Genomic DNA, 20,103 nt, shown 5'->3' on the forward strand with positions numbered 1-20,103 from the left:
AAATCATTATGCACACAGCATAACAGACATTGTTATAGACTTGTATAAAATGCAAGAACAAAGTGGAACAACCATAGCCATTTACAGTATGGGTCCAAAGTAGCAGTTTTACAACAATTCCTCAGCTGAACAACCGTAACCATTTACAGAATGAGTCAATAGCAGCAATTTAAGCAATTGAAAAAACAGCCTAATCATTATACACACAGCATAACAGACATTTTTATAGAGTTGTATCCATTGAGAAATGCAAGAACAAGTTGGAACAGGAAGCCAGAGAGAGAAGTCCTTCTGAAGCAACGTTTTACAAATGCAATCGGCAAAGATAGAAATCCTAAATTCGAGGAATTACAGGCAATCAATTGGTGAATTAAATTTCGAGAACTTAACCAAAAAAGGTAGAATTGGAGATTAGTAAAATACCTATTACAGTCAATCAGCGAGGTTGCTTCAAGGCTTCATCTTTATCGGCGGCGGCGGATGGGGAAGAGCTAGTGTGATCGGATTGCAAGGAAGGGAGTGGATTGGAGCCTTTGATGATCCAACCTAGGGCGAAAAAAGAGGCGCCGGCGAGTATAGCGGTTCCCCAGGCCTGAGAGTACCACCTGCTGTACTGTCTAATTGCGAAGCGCCATTGGTCTTTGAGAGTGGCGGCGTCCGGGATCCGTGTCTCCCGGGGATTGGGATAGTTGGAGCCTCCGCCGCCGTTGCTGCTGATTTTAGGCGGTGAGGGTTTCTGATTGCGGTGAATTTGGGGATCGCTGTCGCTCATGTTTTCCTCTGCTTCACCGGAGTGTGGCTACTTACTATATTTATCATAAAACTTTAATATTTATATTATTTTCTTTTTCTTTTTCATCCCCTCCACTAATTCAAGTTTAACCAAAACTCTAGTCTATATAATAATTTTAATTGTATGAAATATAAATTAGAAAGGTTGGAAATTTGTAATACTAGAAGAATTTGAAGGTGTGGTGAAATATAGCAAAATTCATCTCTATTTAAAAAAACAAATAATATAAATTTTTGTTTTCTTAAATATACAATTTTCTTTTATTTCATCTTTTTAAATTAAGATAGCCTCAACAACGCATATCCAGTTTTCAGTTAAATAGGTTATATACATAATTTAATTTTCCAAGTATTGTTCAATAGGGTAAACCAAAATCGGTATTTAAGCATGGGACGAAGCTATATAAAATTAGTCTTGGCTTATCAATTTTAAGGATATATCATGTGATGATCTCAGGTTACTTTAATCATGAAAAACTGAAGTCTTGGAAAAGTTATAATAATATGATTTAGAACCCAAAACTCATGAAACGAAGTCTTGTTCTAACAAGATTCAGAAAGTAATACTAGTTGTAATAAGTCATAAACAAATGAACTGAAATTGTCACTAGGGAATATTATAAATAAAGTGTACTTTGCAGATGATGTGAGTGAATTTAACAAAAGAGAAACAGCAGAATAAATACTGCTTCAATCAAAGTTTGACTGTTTTCATATACCAAACTAGTACTTGAATCATATCATTTACGAATTACGAATGCAGCAGCAAAATTATTTGCGTCCTTCAACCTTCTTTTGTTCTTTGGCTGCACAAACAAACCATTATAAGCTACAGGTGAAACTATGACGAAAGCAAACGAAAATTGGAATAATGAGTTACCAGCTTTCTCCTCTTCGCGTTTCTTAGCAGCATCTGCTCTTTGCTGTCGTATAAGGGCCAAACGTTCTGTATATTCGGGAAAGAAGATATCAACTTAAGAAAAAATTCAAAATCAACACCCAAATTAATTCAGCCGGGCTCTACTAAGCTTGAATTACTTTGATGATTTTCACATGGCAACATAGATTTTAAATTTAGGTTATATGCAGCCAATAAGAAATCAAGTTAAGAGTCTAGTGGAGCTCGAACTTGCCCCCACTATAAGGTGCAAGAGCAAGCTATGAATAAACATATTCTTGATGAGAAGTAAACATTACCCAAATCCTTCTTTGCTTGATCAGTCTTCCCTTGTTCTTGCAGCTTCATATATCTTTCGTGAGCTTTCTGTTTCTCAATCTCCTCCCTAAAACAATAGAGAAAGAACAAATCTTCATTTGTGTAAAGAGAATCACAATGTTAACCCGTCGATAAGAGAGCTGAATTAGGAGTGGTAGGGAGGCCACAAAGGAATAATAGTGTGATATACTTTTAAATGTCCAATCATCAAGTTGTTAACCCATGGGTAGCTCAAAGTGGCTCTCGAGCAACGTAACTTCTAATTGTATAAATACTAGCGCACACTCCATATATATAATACACATACACACACGTGCACATCAGTACATCATAATACTCAAACAAAATGCCAAAATGAGGATGGAACTGGTTGGAATAAGATTTTGAAGTCATCTGTAAGAAATGGAATTCAAGAAAGTAACAGCGGTAAGCACACACTAACCTTTCACGCCTTGAAAGCTCTGTTGTTTTCTCCAACTGAGCAAGTACAAAGCAAAACCAATTTAAGGGTTGATGGGGAAGTGATAATATCCGAAGAGAAAAAAATAATACTAAGAGAAACAGATTTCATAAGTACATCCCAGAAAATAGCTTTCCTGAGTAACTTACATCAGCATCGCGTGCTTTCATGTTCTTTGGCTTCACCATGTTGGGATTCTCAATCTGAATGACCCCCTCGGCACCTTTCACTTTCTGTTTAAAGCATTTAACAGAGACAAGGTGAGCATCCTTACTTGTCAACTCATTCATTGAAATCAATAGGGCTACATAAATAAATGGCTTTGCAGGAAAGGAGAGGCACGATTATACTCACTTCAGGTTCACTATCAGATTCCTCTTCCGACTCTACATCAGACGCCTCATCCTCCACAATATCAGCTACTTCCTGGTAGCGAGGAAACACTTACTATTATATAATGAGAAAATATTGAAGCCCTTACTATAATACCAATTGTATAACAAAGTAGGAACTAGACTCCAAGTTACAACATAGTGGCCACCAATAATTCAAAATCTAAGCTGGAATATATCAAATAGAAAAATCTATGAATATTGGTTTAACTCATAAGGATGCATGATCCAATTCACAGCAATACGATTATACGACAACTATATGTTCACAAAAATTTCCAAATTTAATTTATTAAAACCAAATAGAGCCACCTTATCAGCTCCTTTACAACATTATGCACACATATTAACCGAAAACCCTACAAATCATTCAATCGATCGCTAATACAATATCCATTCTCTTCTCTACAGACATGCTTCCTGTGTAAATAAATTTCATAATACAACTCCAAATCTACAAGATTGCACATTTACAGGAGTGAAGCTCAGATACTAACAAACTTGTGAAAACTACCTTTCTGAAAGTGCGAGGACGAGCAGAGCTACCAGCAACTGCACAATTGAAGAGAGTCAGAACAAAGGAGTGGCGAAATTTTCATAGATCGGCAAAACATGGAAAAGCAGAAAATTCCGAAACAGAAATCAAATTAAATTTCTACACGAATTCACAGACAAAATAGCAAACGAAACATGGATCAAAATCAAGTTTTTTTTCCCTCAAGGAACACCGCCAGTCAAAATCAAATCGTATATGAAAAAAGCTTACTCATCTCTTCGGGGGTGGAAAACTGGCGGCGGCCAGTCGGCTTGCCCTTGAACTTCCCTCTACCCATGTCTCCGTATCTTTCTCACTGCAGTCGTCTTCTGCTTATAATAATCGGAGATGGAATCAGACTCAATCAATTTGATTTTTGAGGGACTGCGTGTCTGAATCGGATTCTGGCCCTTTTTCATAAACCCTAATTCAGTATGTATATTCTTGAATTTATTAAATCACCAATAATTGCTAAAATATTCGATGTATAAATTATAATATATATAATTCGAATTAAATGTATAATATCCCTATTATATGATTTAGAGCAAATTAAAAAACATGAAATTTAGTGAATTACTATGTCTCGTAATTTTAAAAATTACTGGTACAAAATTATTACTTTAACTATGTTCTCAATTTTCCAATGACAAAAATTAGGTGAAATTGTATTTGATATGATGGTTAATAAATTGTACGCGTCACTACTAATGAGTTAAATGGTATCATCAAATTTTAAATAAAACGGTGTTATTTAATTAATAAATATTCATCAATATATTACACAGACAATTTACTATTTTTATCATATTTTGCCAAACTCATTCTACATAAGTCTATTATTACTATCATACTGATACTCAATTTAGGCAAAAGTTCAATTATTTTGGTTGTGCTGTTTCCCTCAAGTTTCTGTTTAGTGCATCAATGAATCATAGGGTTGGAGTTTCAATCTTTTTGTACGAGTAATAATTGGATGATGAAAGGAAACTAGTGGATAAGTGATTGCTTTTTTTAAGCCGTAGGTCGAGGATTCGAGTCGCAATTCGGAAATTATCACGGTCACAAAGATAAATCAGGAATCATTATTGATCATCAACATTCAATTACAAAATAAGTTGAAATACACTAAATTAAGTGGCTCGTAGACGAACAAAATTCTCTCTCTAGCGCGATGAGACACTCGCGCACAGTGATTTATATGCATCGACACAGTGCTTAAACTGTTCTTGAGCAGCTGCCTGTGGAATCAAGAATCCTTGTCATCATAGTATACAGATGAAATAGCACAAGTAAAGCGAATGGGAGATGAAAAATTAGTTACTCGTGAAGACGGTTGATGCCTGTCGGGATGCCACTTCAAAGCAGACGACCGAAAGCTGCATAACAACAGACAACTCTCACAATTTCAAACCAACACATCATGCTTGAGAAATGTGACACAATTGAAGTGCTTACGCAGTTTTGACATCTTCGATTTTCAGAGGACCAGTTTCTGGCAAACCAAGGATTTTCCGATCAGCGTATGTCACGCTTTTAGCTGCATGTTCGCTGAATCTACTGTTACTCTGGTTGGAGTATTCCGTCCACTCGGATCTCTGCTCCCGGCATCTGAAGTTCCAGTTTGAGCCGTCTCTTCCGAAAGCAGCAAAAAATGCTTTTGCAGGGTCCTCATCACAGTCATCGAACGTGTTTTCTCTCTGATGCTTCCCTAAATATAGAAACAAGTAAATGAATTAGACTATTGTTTACACAGTAATCTATAGACATATTTTGGAAGAAAATTCTAATAAAATAAGTTGCATTACAAGAATGTAAAGAATATCTTTAATTCACTTGGGAAAAAGATTAAAGCTCTCATATTTTAGCACATTTTGAAAGAAAATTCAAATAGACCAGTTGCACTTGCACTAATACAAGAAGAACTGCGAGGTGAAACTTACGTTTCAACTTTCTTTGAGCAGCCCTCTTAGAATGATGAGCAGCCTTTATTCGAGATTTCTTGTTTAATCGATCTGCATAGTCTCCCGCTACCTTTGAAAATGGGAGGATTAAAAAAAAAAGACCGGAAACTATAATTCCATATGAGGCCAGCCATGTATGTATCCAGATATATGAGAATGAGAAATGCAGACCTGGTATCTTGATGTTGAGCACCCCCCATTATAGAGAATACTTTTAAGATCTTTCTTTGTTGTGTTGGGCCGCTTCTGCCGTACTGTATATCTTATATAAGTCTGAAAAGAAAGAGCAGTACAGTATATCTTAATACATGAAAAAAATACTTGTTAGCTGATAAAAGGCATCCGTCAGTCATCCAAACGAAGGAATGAGACTTCCCCTGACATTGACAGGATGAGTTTAAGTTAGATATGATGCTGAGGTTAGCGTTGTAGAGAAACCTCCGGTATCCAGTAAAGTGTCAGCAATTATGAAGGAGGTGGTTGGAAAAGATGGAAATGCAATTTAATTACACAAGTGCCAGGACAAACATTAAAACTGTCCGTCTCTAAATGCACCATTATCTTTACAACTCCCCCCACTACGAAGATATCAAGCTACGGGTAATGGTTTGTAAGATGAAACTTTGTGAGCTGTTGACAGAGAGAACTTAGAACAAGAGCAGGTTTTACATTCATGCATATGGAAATGATAATGAAGCATCAAACTGTCAGAAAGACTATGCCTTCTCTGTTGGATAAATCCAGAAGAAATAAGTTTTCAAATTGAAATTCTATTTAGAAAAATATATTTGAACTTGTAAGAGCTAGAACGAGCATATCAAGACTCTTTTCCACTTGAATACAAACACACACACATAAGAGAGATGGGATTAGGCATGGTAAATTGATAATTACTTATAGTCGTAAATGAAAAACTTCGCAGACAAGGGAGGTGACGTTCACATTGTGGTCATTAGAAAGTATAAAACCAAACAACGCAATGTAGGTGGATTTATGTAGACGGCCTTATATAAGAAGCATTCCAAAATGTTTTGACTGAATGCAATATCTTTAACAAGAAATGGGATAGAACTTCTCTACCTTTGATTGGTCTTCATCTCTAGTTACACCCTGCACCACATTCCAATTATCAAAACACAGCATTTCAGTAAATAAATCTATGACAGCTAGAACTAGCAAATAATCACATAAATGAAAAGGCAAGAACATTTCATTGACATCACAAGACCATTCCAGAAAGAAAGAAAAAAACAAACAAAGACAAATTGTGATTTGAAGGATGACACACACTCTGCTTCAAACATATTTGAGCCCTAATTTATTCAAACATAATTAACCCCTAAATCTACCCAAAGTATCCAATAGAAACAATAAATTCAGAAAAATAGGAGTAAAGAGAGTAAGCATATGCTAATGAAGCCAAACATAACTAAACCAAAGGCCCAGAAGGTGAATGAAGAATCTTACAGTGGAATGAAATGAAGCCAAATGTGTTGGTGCCGCAGCTAATCTCGTCGATTGAGTAAAGGTGTTGCTGAGGATCAATACGCTTCGCCATCTCTGTAAAATTTGCATGATAAAAAGCTTTCAAATGCTGATTAAATAACAAATTGGCAACCCGAATTCGATGAACGTGTAGGGTTCCGCAATTGAAATTGATAGCTCCGAAGTTTGATTTCCATTTGGCTGCTTCGCCTGTGCAAGAATCTCTTTTTTATTTATTTTCTAGTAGTACTATAATTAAGAATATCAACAGAGAATTTATAGTACTCCTACTTCTTACAAAAATCTAATCTTGAATTTTGCTTTCTCACCAAGTTTTCTATTTTAATTTCATTGTTGTACACCGTCCGTGCATTCACTTTTTTTAGGGCTATTGACTTTTTTTATATTTTTTTATGATTAAGTAAATTTAAATTTAAAAGTCGCGCTACGAGGACCAGTGACTGATTCCACCACATGTGACTCCATACTCCAGAAATATAAGGGTTTTTGACAATGCTATTCATTATTAATATTATGAATTGCAGTCTAATTACTGATTTTCCACAGTGGACAATTCCGACAAAACGAATCATATGTAGCTCGGTCGATTATCTAAATGAACTAATTGGACTAGGAAAGCAACGATGACATTTTGAATTGATGTAAACAATGTTGTTCGCACTACATTTAAACTTCAGTGAAATAAACTTAAGAGTGGAAATCCAAATAGCTTCTTGCTCTTAAACGACTAAGGGTTGAGCATTCGGTGCCCAAATTTGTTAATCAGCTTCGTTGAATTTATCATCTTCTTCGATTTGGCAAATCTCAAAACTATAAAAAATCATCATTTTTAGATCAATTTTTCAATTGGTGAAATATTACAGAATTCGACAATAATGTTAGTGATAAGACCCTTTCTATTTATAAGTAACAATATTGAATCAATGACACATTATTAATACATAAAGTCGTAAAGATGTATTCGATTACTCGAGATTAGCCTATAAGCTTGTTCCATAATTGCTCAAGAAATTAGCCTCAGCTCATAAACCAAAAGACATTATTCTAAGATTAAGAAGTAAGGCGGAACCAACATTCATAAGACTCACGTATTTATTTAATCCATCAAACCGAACATCACCGGTAAGCAATTAGTGCAGAAGAAGAAACAGATTCCTAACAAAACCATCCATGTAAGAGTCCTCAAACCCTGGTCCCAACAACAACTCCCTCAACTTGGCATGATTCTCCCTCACTTCCCTCCCATCTCCCATCACCATCCTCACCGCCTCCGCCACCCCTTCCTTGGTCAACAATCCATCCCCATCTCTCTCAACCTCCACCGCCGCCCTCAGCTCCCCCGCCGCCACTCTCGCATTGATCACCTGATCCCCCGCATGCGGCGCCGCCGCCATCACACACTCACTCACCATCGCCTCCGACAACGACCCCGACCCGCAGTGCGTCACGAAGCACCCCACCGAGGGATGCTTCAAGATCAGCTGCTGCTGCACCCAATCATCCACCACCACACCTTTACTCTCTCTCACCCTTACCGGCAGAGCTTCCTCCCCCAGCGGCGGCTTCAGCGCCGCCAGAAAAGGGAGCCCCGTCAGCTCCAGCCCAAGGACCACTTCTTGAAACTGATCCTTTGTTAATCTAGCTTCGCTGCCGAATGCACAGTACACAACGCTTTTGGTTTCAAACTGATCCAACCATTCCCTCCATTTATGGTCTAGTCGTGCCCAAGGTTCTGCAGCCTTCGGCGCGACGAAACCGGCAAGCATAACTGGTTTCTTGAATCTCATCTCAAGAAAATCGCAGTACGGCCCCTCGATCTCCCGACAAGATCGAAATCCTAATCCGTCACATTCTTCGAAACACGTCAGCATCCTCTGCACGAACGTGGTGGCGCCGTCGTATTCCCTGCGTCCGCCACCAGAAAAGAATGTTGATAGAGGCTCAACCAATATTAAAGTTTATGGAAAAAACCGAAAAGTGTCTTAAGTTGGTGATGTTAGTGTCTATTTGCTCATAATTCGCCCATGCCTGCTGTTGTTCACTTGAAGAAGGGCACGCGCCTCGTGCGCATAGAGCTTGATCGCCGAGGGTGGGAACCCGGCCGGGGGCTCCAAGAAGGCCTCGGCCGAGGGCTCGTCGCGGATCATGTATGCCACCGCAGCCGGGCTGATGGTGCAGTAATGAACAGACTTCACCTTGTAGCGCCGTGCCAAGGCAGGGAGCCACGGGGTGAAGTCGAAGAAGATGAACTCGGGTTTGAGTTCGTTGAGCAGCTGCTCGATGGCCGGCTGCGTGAGGTCCATGGCGCGCCTCAGGAGGCTGTGGAGATGGAATGGGACGTCGGCGGTGGTCTGGGCGCCGTGAGGCAGGCCTTGGAGATGGGGGATGGTGAGAGGGAGGAAGGTTATGAGATGAGGGTGGAGATTGAATTGTTGTAATTTTGGTTGGGTTTTGGGAGGGAGGAGGAAGAAGATTTTGTGGCCTCTTTCTGCTAGTTTGTTGGAGATGTGAAGGAATGAGGTGAGATGCCCCATTGCCAGCCATGGATACATGATGATTTTCAAGCTATCCATTTCTTTGTATCATGGAAATAGTTTGAAACCACTATATAAATTTGAATTGGTAGACATGCATGACAACATAGTAACAGAATTCATAGTAACAGAAATTAGTTAGTTTCATTAGTTTTTACGAAAGAGTCTGCTTGTCTGACCCAAAAAGGGCAAATGTTGGAACAAGAACTGTGAATCCACAATATCTTTTAAACCATGTGAACATATATTGAAGAAAATGCATTGGAAAGGTGTAAAGAGGTTGGGTAGTTACAGGTTGTCACTTGTCAGGCTTGAACAAATTCTCCCTACAAAGTTGCACAAGAAGTGCAATTAGTATTCACCATAACAAAGACAAAATGAACCAACTCATTTGTATGTGTCATCAGTAATCCCTATCAACATAACTTGACCATTCAGGAAAAAAAGAAAAGGAAAAAAGGTGAAAACAACTTCACCACTTTGCCTGGAGAGTGGAGGCCAGAGTGAAATCAAAGGGCAATTATATATACTTTGGATATAAAGCCTATTCTTTTTTCCCAGAACCATCATCATGTATGTAGTACCCATTGATATCTTCCACAAGATAATCAATCCCTACACCTGGTGTAGCCGCCAACGAGTTCGAACCAGAGTGAATTCTTCCACTTCCCTCCTTTGCAGTGCCCTTCCCCCTTCCTTTGACAACACGTTGCTTCTCATTTGGGACCTCAGCACTCAGCCTGCCCATCTGCTTTTGCAGATCAGCAAGAGAATCATTGCCCACCTTCCCTTTCGGACTCTTCTTGGCATCAGCACGCTTGACTTCCAGTCTGTATAACGCAAACGCGTTATACTTGTTGATCTCATATTCATAAAGGTGCCACTCAAAATTCTCCATCGGCTGAGGATCCATGTAGTACGATCTCTTCAACCCTCCAAATTCATTGATCACTTGTTTCCGGGACTCATGCCAACCCCTCCCATTGTAATCTGGAAGTGACCGTTGCTTCCTGTTACCACTCTCAAAGGCTCTGCGTGGCTTATCAAAAAACAGCCACTCCCTGATTGTTTCGCCATCCAGGACAGTGAGATCAAAGAGCTCTGCACAACAGTACGAGTAAAACATTCATATATATAATAAACATAAACACAAAGAGGGTACACGATCAAAACAACCCACTTACCAGGTGCATTCCAAGGTGATTTTGCTGTAGCAGCACCCTCACATTCAGGAATACCTACCTCTTTTCCTTGTGCCTTTGAACCAAGAGCAGCAAAAAGTAGATTGTCCTTTAAGCCAATGCCTCTCGGTCGTACAACAGGAGGACTACCAGGATAGCCTTCACTAGGTGCAAGCCCAGCATGGTAGATACTGCAATAGTCATCAGACTGATGACACCATTCTAACCCCAATGCTGGTCTGGTACAATCCCAAAGGGCACACTTTGGCCCTAAGAAAGCAGAAGGTGGGGGGCTGATATTTGGCTGATACCCAGGAATCTGAGGCATAACACCCTCCCCGGTGAACCCGGTGCCATCAAAGCCTATTATATACTGTTGTTCGAAATCCTGGTGAAAATCAAATGAATGATATTCTAGCTGTGAAGGAACATTCATATTATTCATTTCCATGTTAACTCCCACGGCAGTATTTTTGCATTGCTCCTCCAACTGGAAGCCTTGTTCTTCAGGGCCATTGGGGACATCAAAATTCTGCAAGAAAGAAACGAACAAGTTGGGATAAGAAGGACAGCCAGTTCACCATAAGGGAAAGTTGAAGAAAAATTACAGCAACTCAGGGCACAGGTGGCATCTCAGGTGTATTTTACTCCAAATTACAAAAAAAAAATATTCGAGACTAAATATTACTCCTATTACAAAGGCATCAGAACCAAACATCTAACACCAAAAATATAATACTCCCTCCGTCCATGAAAATTTGTCACCTATTTCCTTTTTCGTCCGTCCCTAAAAATTTGTCACCTTTCACTTTTACCATTTTTAGTAATGGACCCCCATATTCCACTAACTCATTCTCACTCACATTTCATTATAAAACTAATATAAAAAAGTATGACCCACATACCACTAACTTTTTCAACTCACTTTCTATTACATTTCTTAAAATCCGTGTCGGGTCAAATGGTGACAAATTATGGGGGACGGAGGGAGTAGTTATTTGCTAACCTCTTGAGAAGTATATTGATCCACAGCCTTCTGTGCATCAGGATCCGGTTTCGGTGCAGCTAACACACTGGTAGCATCATCTTCCTCCTCACAAAGCTGCAGCAGCCGGTAAATATCCGTTGAAATACCCAGGCTTCCCCCCTGTACAATAATCGTCCATCAGTTCAAACTCAAAGTTCTCAATTATTGTAGGGGTGATGGATGCATGTATTTAATCATTTGCATGATAAACAACCAAGACCACAATTAAAATAGTTCTGCATATACACCATATTTGGAAGATGAAAAGCAGAAGAAAGAACCTTCTTAATACTTACCAACACAAACCATGGTATGCTAATCAGCAGGCCAAAGTTCATGTGATAATATACATGATAACCAAATGCACATTAAAGCAGAAAACTGAAAGAATCAACCAAGGGACAGGTATGGATGGTCATATGCCATCCCAAGTACTATCCTCAAGGTGGCATTATTCGAACTCAGCTGTCGAAATCCAGGATATATACATCGCAGAACTCAAGAGGAAATGATTTCACAAAATGTCGACGCATGTATAACCATAAATGATAAATCTAGGCCGGCTTGTTAAGGAATACCTGCTGGAGAGAAGAAGCTGGGGATGACTCAAGCTCGGATTTCCACTCACGAAGCATCTGGTTAACTTGCTCTTCAAGCATGGCCACATCAACCGAACGGCTCTCCTTCCTAGCTGATTGGAGATCGCTAAACACCCCCTGCAGATCGTCCACCCGATTCTTTGCCTTGTCCTTGAAGAGCTCGCTCTTGGAACCCTTCCCCATCCAAGTAATACTACCAGAAAATTTCAGCAGCAGTCTGAAGACGTCATTAACGGATCAGAACAAGTATAAAGAGCCATCCAGATAAACTAGTAAAAGTGAAGGCAAAATCCCCAACCCCATCTCAGCAAATCAAGATTATGTACCTTTCAATTCTAACAACGAACAATTTCAACAAGAAAACCACAAAATTCCCCTACCTAAACGATATAGCATAATCAAATTGCAAATCAGATCACAAAAATTAGGGCGGTAATGTTCAGGGGTATCCAATTTAGATTAAAAAGGGCAGCAAGCAATGAACAAAAATCGAAGCCACAAACCCTAAATTGGACGCCAATCACGCAATGGTACCAAGAAAACTAGCGAAATTGAGAGACACAAAAGGCAAGACTTGGATCTTGGAAAATGTTATGCACAAAAGTAAAGCAAAAAATGGCATACAGCTAAAAGGGCATCCCTTGTGAAGCACCATAATGTAAACCTGCCTATGTGCGTGTGTGTCGGATAGATAGAGAGAAAGAGAGAAGAGAGGGGTCGAATTTACCGGTTGGAAGTGGAGAGAGAGAAGAGTGGGCTCCTTGACTGAGTCGAAGATGGTGAAATTCAGAGTAATGTTTTTATTTTCCTCTTTTATACCTTTGATTTTTTATTTTATGGAATTTTTTGTTAAAGAATTCATTCACTGCATATTTGTCTCTTTATATTATTTACCATTATTATAAATTCCTAAACTTTCGTCATTTTAAAATCTCTCAATTAATATTAAATTACTCATTGATTAAATCTGATATTGCAATTAATAAAATACGGAGTACCTTACTAAATTATTGATGTATTCTGATTTTGCAGTTATTCTAAATTTTGATAATAATATAGCTTCATAACTTTTTTTTATATAGATCTATCTAACGCCAATAAAAATGATATATTATACAGTAAATCGACATTGTGATACATACTGAATAAATAATTTTATTTGTTAAATTAGTGTTTTATATTAAAAATGAATGAGATGGAAAAGAGGAAACAATATAGAAAGAATATAACAAATGAAAGTATTTAATTTGGTGTAGTACTATAAATAATTTAGTGGAGTATATGACATAGTTTTGGACTTTTGGTTGATAGGAGTATTTCATAGTGAATATCACGTAAATAAGTTGTAAAAGTATATTAGCACCATACTCTTGACTAATTGCAAAACCAAAAATAAATCAGTAATTTGATAGTACTTAATTTACAAACAGATTTCAAAGTCACAAAAAACTCAGAATTCACAAACTATGCGATTGTGATCAATATAAAGCGTAAATGCAAAATCAGAATATGACAAAGGTTTATAAACTAAGTGAGATACAAGAGAATTTCATGGGATAGATGTTTTTTCAATCATATGGTTCAATGCACCATATGATCTTTCAAACAACAATGCACCTTCAAAAGGCTTTTTATCCTGTTTTTGACATCAAATATCACTAAGCAAATGAATGGAATCACATTCCATCATCATCACTAAACAAGATCAATTCTTCATATATTTTTCAAGATTCCATCAACTAAAAACCCATGCCAAAAACTCACCAAGAATATGACAAGAAATTGATTTGTCTTATTTTTTTACAGCTTTCTTTTAAAAAATGGGTAAAAGAATAGGATGAGGTGAATCAGGGTCAAGCTGCAGGTATTGGCCTGGCTTCTTCAGCTTGAGCCTGCCTGAAGTTAAACACTCCGGCAAGGCCTCGTGCGTTGGCCATTTTCTCGATCTCTGCTAGCTTTTGCTTCAGAAGCTCTACCTCCTGAGCTAACTCTTCATCCCGTTGTCTCATTCCCTGGAGACCGTTCAGTTTTGAATTATGTGTCGGCAGCAACTCCGGGTTTAGTCCAATTAACAGAAACTCATGAACATATAATGGATGCAAACTCAGCTAGGGAAAAGAGAAGCTCAAAGTTGAAGTAATTTACCTCCATTTCCTGCCTGCGAATTTCCTCCTTTTTTGCTTCTGATCGAGCACTTCTCTGTACCTCGAAAAACAAAGCAGCCACTGCCACCTGATCACGTAATTCGGAACATCATGAGAAACAAGAATGAGTCATGTAGTATGGATTATTGTTTTTTAAAGATGGGTACAAAGCTAGTCATGAGGCAGAAACTGAAAATGTTTTTAAATTCCAGAGTTATCAAAATAATGAAACTAGTACTCTGAAACTACAGTAAGGGAAAGTAGAGAAGAGTCATTTGTAGTAAATGGCTTCTTGCCTGCATAAATCACTTAAACTACGAACAATTTTGCAATTTACCAATCTTTGGAGATTTTTTGAGGTACTATAAATCCACTCAAATAAGGCCACCAGCACTGATTTCATAGAAGAAGTTCAACTGGTAACTCCTTTGAATGCAGTAACAGAACTAAAAGTTTCTAGAGCATGACTTTACTTATTTGATAGAATATCAAATATAAAGAGCTAAAGGGAGCTGTACACTGTTAAAAAGGATACAGCTCCAAATATAATGACAAAGGGTGCTTCATGCTAAAGGGATTTGGTGGTTTTCCGTGGAAACCAAGAATTTCACGACTTGGCCCAGTAAATACAGGCTGGAAACCAAAATGTTACAGGCACAATATCAGTGCCAAATTTGTGTTCTTTTTATATTTTTCACGAACAAGTCTGTTACAGTTGAATTAGCAAATGTTCTTGCATGGTCGGGAAATGTTACAGTTGAATTACCAAATGTTCATGTCCCAACATAACAAAGAAGTGCAATAGTTCAAGAAAATTCAACACAAATAAGTAGCTGCAGGAAACTGGAAGAAAAATACCGAGAAGACAAAAAGTTCCCCCATGAGATCAACTGCAGCTTGAACAGCCTTTTCTTCATTCAGAGGTCGGATTTCCACGTCTGTTGCATGACCATATATGCGCCTTTGCATGGTTGTTGTGATCCTGTGATTAGCCTGGTTCAAGCAAGAAATGGAATAAACCAGTTGAAAATGGTTGATGGTCAAACACATCTTGGGCGACAGCCGAACCAATCAGTGCTAGCTTGCTAAAATAGGTCAACTACAAGAGAGCTTCAAGACTATATAATTCAACAGATACAAGAGAACTGATAGGAATTAATATGAGATTAATTCCTATCTGGAGAAATTATATGAACAACCGTGACTTTGAGAGAATTATAGAGAGATTGGCGGTTTCTCCAAGAGGGAGAACGATGGAGAGAACGAGATTAATAATTTAATTCTTCATTCTGCTTAATAATAATAAAAGACTCCACACATATTTATAATATGTGTGGTACAAAAAGATCTCTATAAACTAGGAAAACAAATCAAAAGCAAATCAATCCTAACCACTATGGAAAGTAAATAAAATCATAATAACTAAATAATACTAAAACATAAATAAACTAAATACATATACGGAGAGAATATCAGCTCCCTTCCGGAATAAAATAGAATATTAGGTCCCTATCAACTCTCTCACCGTTGAAAACCACCTTGCCAAGGTGGAAGTCAGAAAAATAATCTTCCATCTCACGGGGTTAACACCAGAAAACCGAGGAGGAGAGTTTGACAACAAGACGGACATGGTAGTATCCATCAATAGGAGGATGAGAACCTAATGAAAGCACCAATTTGATAGGAATTAATATGAGATTAATTCCTATCTGGAGAAATTATATGAACAACCGTGACTTTGAGAGAATTATAGAGAGATTGGCGGTTTCTCCAAGAGGGAGAACCGAGGGAGAACCGAGGGAGAGAACGAGATTAATAATTTAATTCTTCACTCTGCTTAATAATAATAAAAGACTCCACACCACGGAGAAAATATCAGCTCCCTTCCGGAATAAAATAGAATATTAGGTCCCTATCAAGAACACAAAGAAGGAAATTTGGAAAGAAGGCAAAACCAAAAGAGAAGATGATATGAGCGAAACAAGTCACAAGATTACACATCCCATAATATCACTGAGAAAATACATAAAGTTAAGGAATTAAAAACCGACACCAATCTGATGCAACAACTAAGGTATCCAGCATAAGAATACCACTGATGAGCCAAGTGACGTCTGTTAAAGAAAATTTTACAGATTCCTAGAGCTAAACGAAAACTACATGACAATAGGAATATGAACATCAAAGAGACAAAGCTCTGCCTCATTCAATCCTCAGTGATCAATGCACCAATAAAGCCAAACAATATAGCTGGAATAAATTGCTCAATGCAGAAACTGATAACTAGATATCATCATATCAATTTCATATAATTCCACATCTTAATAAAAAAAGAAGAGCTAAACCATAAAATGAGGGCTCAATAAAGTATTCATAACACATTCCTCAGATTGCACCAAATCAATCCCCTCATTACAATCACATTCCACTCCTTTTCACTTTCATAGAGGTATTAAATATGCAGCATAAATGTAAAGGCTCCCAGAAATGACCTAAAAATTGCTAAATCATGGGGTTTAGAGGTCAAAAAATCGAATCAAGGCAGAAGTCTTAATCGATAGAGAAACAAATCCTCAAAATTAGACAAACGATTTCACCCTCGATTTCAATCGACGTATAAGTAAAGAAGGATCCATTTGAACAAAATCAGAAATCCCAGAAGGAAGAATGTAGAATACCTGAGCTACGCTAACTATCATATTTCTGAATTTGGGGTGAATCCCAGCCTGCTTCTTGAGTCTAGCGGCAATGGGTTTGCTCAGAGTTTTTAGGGCAAGCGTCCCGAGCTTCAATAGAGGGAGCATTACTACTACTGATCGCTATTCTTCACCAAAACGGAACTCCAGCCTTTTGAGTTTATGACAACATAATAGAATCTAAATCTTCTAGATAAATTAACGGAGGGGAAATGGTTGACTGGTTCAGAGTTTCTTGAAAAGCAAGGCAATAAAGAGAAATTCAAGCTAGAGTGACGAAGATTGCAGAGCAATGGCAAAGATGGCGATGCTCTCAAAACGCGTTTTACTTTTCTACTACTGTTATAAATCGTTATTTGTTATACGACGATTATTCGCATAGAGACATATACATATTCAAATTTGTTTATTCTTATTTATAAAATTCAACCAAGCTACTTATTGTTAGTGAATTTCAACTAACACACATCGTATAAGGTCGAGTTTGCAATTTTCTTAAATTAAGTAGAAAAAAAACACTATATTCGTGGAGAATCATCAACAAAATAATAGGTAGAAGAAGCTCATCCCTTAAAAATAGAAGTAAAAAAATCAATGGTGGTAGTTCCTCAATAAGGATTTACCATCATTTCCCAACCGAATCTAGATCCTATTCTTGTCTATATTTTCCCTCCGAATCCTTGAGTTTCAAGTTTTGTTTTGATCAACCGCACACAGATGGCCACCACCATGTTAGGCTGGCTCATCTACTAGTCTTTGGCCGATTGCTAAAACATCCAAAGACTGTGCGATTGAGATTTCTTGTCCACATTTGCTCGTGTGTTCTCCGTCCATGGCGGCTGGGGATGTATACCTCCGCACCAACCGTTTCGAGGTGAAGCTTGAAGGCATCACCTTCAAGAAGAAGGTTTTTGAATCTTTGTGTGAAATCGACTTCCTTTTCCCCGAGGGAAAGACGTGGGATCAGCCCCCGGTCGTCGGCCTCGATGTCATGCCCCACCCCCGCGACCCCTCCATCATCCTTCTCTTCCTCAACTTCGGCGTCGGTTGCGTCATCCTCCGCTTCTCCGCCGGGGAATCACTCCCCGCCCCCATCCACAGGTTCGAAAAGTTATTAAATTTTGTTAAATTCTAGTTTATCTCGTAACTTTAAAAAATCAACTGGCCGAAACATGCCATTTGATTTTTTTTCTCAATCATAACATAGTAAAAAAATTGGTCACCTACTTGCGATATGTTGTTGATATTGTTTCAACCAGACCATATTATTTTCTGCATGACTAAACAACAACGTTTAGCTCATCATGACATCAACATATAATTTTACGGGTGAAAATTGGTCACCTACTTGCAATATGTTGTTGATATTGTTTCTACCAAACCAAGTTGTTTTCTTCATGACTAAACAACATTGTTTAGCTGATCATCACATTAACATATAATTTTACGGGTGTTATATTAGATTCAATTTTATCTAAAAATTACATGTGTGATAATTGCAAAGAGATCCAAACTTTATGTTTTTCTGGGTGATTTTAAAAGTTGTGAGACCGACCAAAATTTGATTAAAGCAATTCACTCTGTTATATAATATTTGACTGAAAAATTGAATGATTGGACCAGGTTCCTCGCCGACAAACGGATCCGCTTCGTCGGCTTCGGCATCACCGAGAAAACCGAGCTCCTCCCCTTCAGCAAATTAGGTCTCAGAAGGGCAAAAATCGACATCGGGCACATCGCGGCTAGGGTTTACAAGGACCCGAAATACAAGCGGTACGACCTCGGCGACCTCGCCCGCAAGGTCGTCGGGATCAAGACAATGACCGGGCTCACGGACTCCGCCTCCTTCGACCGCCACGCGCAGATCAAGCGCGTCATCTGCCAGCTGTTCGTCACCAGCCTCATCGCCACGCGGATGTTCGACAAAAAGCGAATCATCAACAAAGAGAAGAAAACCACTTCCTCTTTCCTAAGAAATCTCAGTTCTCTACAACTCCTCGCCGAGGGATGGTTAAAGCTCCCCGGGAGAAAAAACCGCCAAACCGGAGACGAGGAGGACGACGACGACATTAAAATCCGGGCCCGCATGGAGGATCTCCTCGGCAGCAAGCGCCGGGAGGATCCGTTCCCCGACTACCTCGGGGAGGTCAACGACACGAGCGGGGACGATTCGCCGATATTCAAGTTCGACGGAGACTCCCCGAGGTATTCGTCGGCAGGAGACAACGAGAAAAGCGTGAACTCTGGCGACGACGATGAGTCATCGTCGTCGTTGGGATCGGGCGGGACGAAGAGGCCGATCAAGGGGATCCTGAAGTGTCCGTCGACGACGTTGAATCGGAGCGGGTCGTGTAGGTCGCCCGGGGCGTTAACACCGTTGTCGCCGTCGCCAGCGCCAGCGCCGTCGCCGCTGAGTCAGAAACTGAAAAGGGCGAACTCGAAAGGGTGCAATGTAAGGTTTAAGATGTAATAGGTGGGCAGTTGAGTGATTACTGCATTAGCATTTAAATTAGGGTAGAGTATATTGGTGCATGCTTTATCCTTTTCTTTTCTTTTGTGAGAAGACAGATTAGTGTGTCTTGCTAATGTGTCTTGCTAAGACAGAGTTTTGTAACGTGTATATTCATTTTGTATACGTTTATATCAATCATATACTATTGATTATTCAATTTGTTTTGTAGATTGTTAATCATAAAGTAATTATTGACATAACATAGTATAAATGTTAGGGATATTGGCGCCTAAAATCATAAAAAAATTTAAAAGTTGTTTCTTCCCACAAATTTTAAACTTGACATATAATATTACGAACTTAAATAGTTAGTTTTTTTTTCCACTGGTGACAAAATTCAGCTACATTTCATTTATTATTACATTACTTAAGCCATATAAGGTTATCCATCTGTAACATAGTTGAATTTTATTGCCCATAGAAAAAAAATCAACTATTTTAAGTTCGTTATATTATACGCTAGGTTCAAAGTTAGTAAAAAAAAAATTGAAAAGTTCAGAAAAATTGAAAAGTTCAGTAATATTATACGACAATATCCCTAAATG

The 20,103-nt window shown here is 38.6% G+C and overlaps 6 protein-coding genes across 9 annotated transcripts; 1 reads left to right on the top strand and 5 right to left on the bottom strand.

Annotated features, from left to right (window-relative positions):
- Positions 1-1,383: 1,383 nt before the first annotated feature.
- On the bottom strand, positions 1,384-3,813 carry LOC125201264 (28 kDa heat- and acid-stable phosphoprotein-like). Its single transcript, XM_048099306.1, has 8 exons — positions 3,627-3,813; positions 3,375-3,412; positions 2,823-2,894; positions 2,618-2,701; positions 2,451-2,485; positions 1,990-2,075; positions 1,673-1,738; positions 1,384-1,598 (listed from the first exon to the last, which is right to left on the bottom strand). Exons 1-8 carry the CDS (start codon positions 3,691-3,693, stop codon positions 1,564-1,566), a joined length of 483 nt encoding a protein of 160 aa, XP_047955263.1. The 5' UTR covers positions 3,694-3,813; the 3' UTR covers positions 1,384-1,563.
- A 649-nt stretch (positions 3,814-4,462) lies between these two features.
- Positions 4,463-7,125, bottom strand: LOC125215721. Its single transcript, XM_048117247.1, has 7 exons — positions 6,827-7,125; positions 6,440-6,469; positions 5,531-5,632; positions 5,339-5,429; positions 4,854-5,106; positions 4,720-4,774; positions 4,463-4,636 (listed from the first exon to the last, which is right to left on the bottom strand). Exons 1-7 carry the CDS (start codon positions 6,932-6,934, stop codon positions 4,562-4,564), a joined length of 714 nt encoding a protein of 237 aa, XP_047973204.1. The 5' UTR covers positions 6,935-7,125; the 3' UTR covers positions 4,463-4,561.
- Positions 7,126-7,848: 723 nt separating this feature from the next.
- Positions 7,849-9,509, bottom strand: LOC125200887 (cyanidin 3-O-galactoside 2''-O-xylosyltransferase FGGT1-like). Its single transcript, XM_048098706.1, has 2 exons — positions 8,894-9,509; positions 7,849-8,770 (listed from the first exon to the last, which is right to left on the bottom strand). The coding sequence occupies exons 1-2, from the start codon at positions 9,436-9,438 to the stop codon at positions 7,996-7,998; spliced, it is 1,320 nt and encodes a 439-aa protein (XP_047954663.1). The 5' UTR covers positions 9,439-9,509; the 3' UTR covers positions 7,849-7,995.
- A 133-nt stretch (positions 9,510-9,642) lies between these two features.
- Positions 9,643-13,002, bottom strand: LOC125200885 (transcription factor VOZ1-like). 4 transcript variants are annotated; one of them, XR_007172800.1, is made up of 6 exons: positions 12,934-13,002; positions 12,186-12,423; positions 11,587-11,727; positions 10,584-11,112; positions 9,876-10,500; positions 9,643-9,725 (listed from the first exon to the last, which is right to left on the bottom strand). XR_007172800.1 is itself a non-coding variant. In XM_048098703.1 (5 exons), exons 2-5 carry the CDS (start codon positions 12,387-12,389, stop codon positions 9,944-9,946), a joined length of 1,431 nt encoding a protein of 476 aa, XP_047954660.1. In that variant the 5' UTR covers positions 12,390-12,423; positions 12,934-13,002; the 3' UTR covers positions 9,771-9,943. The 4 variants fall into 4 exon arrangements, 3 of the variants coding, with proteins under 3 accessions (XP_047954660.1, XP_047954661.1, XP_047954662.1); XM_048098703.1 differs by lacking the exon at positions 9,643-9,725 and having other exon boundaries at positions 9,771-10,500; XM_048098704.1 differs by lacking the exon at positions 9,643-9,725 and having other exon boundaries at positions 9,771-10,500; positions 12,831-12,959.
- An 896-nt stretch (positions 13,003-13,898) lies between these two features.
- Positions 13,899-17,360, bottom strand: LOC125215919 (OPA3-like protein). The gene is made up of 4 exons (XM_048117502.1): positions 17,029-17,360; positions 15,209-15,343; positions 14,352-14,438; positions 13,899-14,218 (listed from the first exon to the last, which is right to left on the bottom strand). Exons 1-4 carry the CDS (start codon positions 17,152-17,154, stop codon positions 14,060-14,062), a joined length of 507 nt encoding a protein of 168 aa, XP_047973459.1. The 5' UTR covers positions 17,155-17,360; the 3' UTR covers positions 13,899-14,059.
- A 301-nt stretch (positions 17,361-17,661) lies between these two features.
- On the top strand, positions 17,662-19,715 carry LOC125202828. Its single transcript, XM_048101302.1, has 2 exons — positions 17,662-18,147; positions 18,670-19,715. The coding sequence occupies exons 1-2, from the start codon at positions 17,879-17,881 to the stop codon at positions 19,514-19,516; spliced, it is 1,116 nt and encodes a 371-aa protein (XP_047957259.1). The 5' UTR covers positions 17,662-17,878; the 3' UTR covers positions 19,517-19,715.
- Positions 19,716-20,103: the final 388 nt, after the last annotated feature.

Source organism: Salvia hispanica, chromosome 1, assembly GCF_023119035.1.
Source record: "Salvia hispanica cultivar TCC Black 2014 chromosome 1, UniMelb_Shisp_WGS_1.0, whole genome shotgun sequence".
NCBI lineage: Eukaryota > Viridiplantae > Streptophyta > Magnoliopsida > Lamiales > Lamiaceae > Salvia > Salvia hispanica.

Excerpts from the sequence above, each read along its gene's own strand:
- LOC125201264 (XM_048099306.1), bottom strand. The coding sequence starts at position 3,693 with ATGGGTAGAGGGAAGTTCAAGGGCAAGCCGACTGGCCGCCGCCAGTTT. Across the intron at positions 2,702-2,822 it reads AATCTGATAGTGAACCTGAA|AAAGTGAAAGGTGCCGAGGG; the intron begins GTGAGTATAATC and ends TGCTTTAAACAG. Across the intron at positions 2,486-2,617 it reads TGAAAGCACGCGATGCTGAT|TTGGAGAAAACAACAGAGCT; the intron begins GTAAGTTACTCA and ends GTACTTGCTCAG.
- LOC125215721 (XM_048117247.1), bottom strand. The coding sequence starts at position 6,934 with ATGCAAATTTTACAGAGATGGCGAAGCGTATTGATCCTCAGCAACACC. Across the intron at positions 5,430-5,530 it reads GCTCAACATCAAGATACCAG|GTAGCGGGAGACTATGCAGA; the intron begins GTCTGCATTTCT and ends CCATTTTCAAAG. Across the intron at positions 5,107-5,338 it reads TGCTCAAAGAAAGTTGAAAC|GGAAGCATCAGAGAGAAAAC; the intron begins GTAAGTTTCACC and ends TTCTATATTTAG.
- LOC125200887 (XM_048098706.1), bottom strand. The coding sequence starts at position 9,438 with ATGGATAGCTTGAAAATCATCATGTATCCATGGCTGGCAATGGGGCAT. Across the intron at positions 8,771-8,893 it reads CTTCAAGTGAACAACAGCAG|GGAATACGACGGCGCCACCA; the intron begins GCATGGGCGAAT and ends TGGCGGACGCAG.
- LOC125200885 (XM_048098703.1), bottom strand. The coding sequence starts at position 12,389 with ATGGGGAAGGGTTCCAAGAGCGAGCTCTTCAAGGACAAGGCAAAGAAT. Across the intron at positions 11,728-12,185 it reads CAGCTTCTTCTCTCCAGCAG|GGGGGAAGCCTGGGTATTTC; the intron begins GTATTCCTTAAC and ends ATTATTGTACAG. Across the intron at positions 10,501-10,583 it reads ATCACCTTGGAATGCACCTG|AGCTCTTTGATCTCACTGTC; the intron begins GTAAGTGGGTTG and ends ACTGTTGTGCAG.
- LOC125215919 (XM_048117502.1), bottom strand. The coding sequence starts at position 17,154 with ATGCTCCCTCTATTGAAGCTCGGGACGCTTGCCCTAAAAACTCTGAGC. Across the intron at positions 15,344-17,028 it reads TGATAGTTAGCGTAGCTCAG|GCTAATCACAGGATCACAAC; the intron begins GTATTCTACATT and ends TGCTTGAACCAG. Across the intron at positions 14,439-15,208 it reads GGGAACTTTTTGTCTTCTCG|GTGGCAGTGGCTGCTTTGTT; the intron begins GTATTTTTCTTC and ends TTACGTGATCAG.
- LOC125202828 (XM_048101302.1), top strand. The coding sequence starts at position 17,879 with ATGGCGGCTGGGGATGTATACCTCCGCACCAACCGTTTCGAGGTGAAG. Across the intron at positions 18,148-18,669 it reads CTCCCCGCCCCCATCCACAG|GTTCCTCGCCGACAAACGGA; the intron begins GTTCGAAAAGTT and ends TGATTGGACCAG.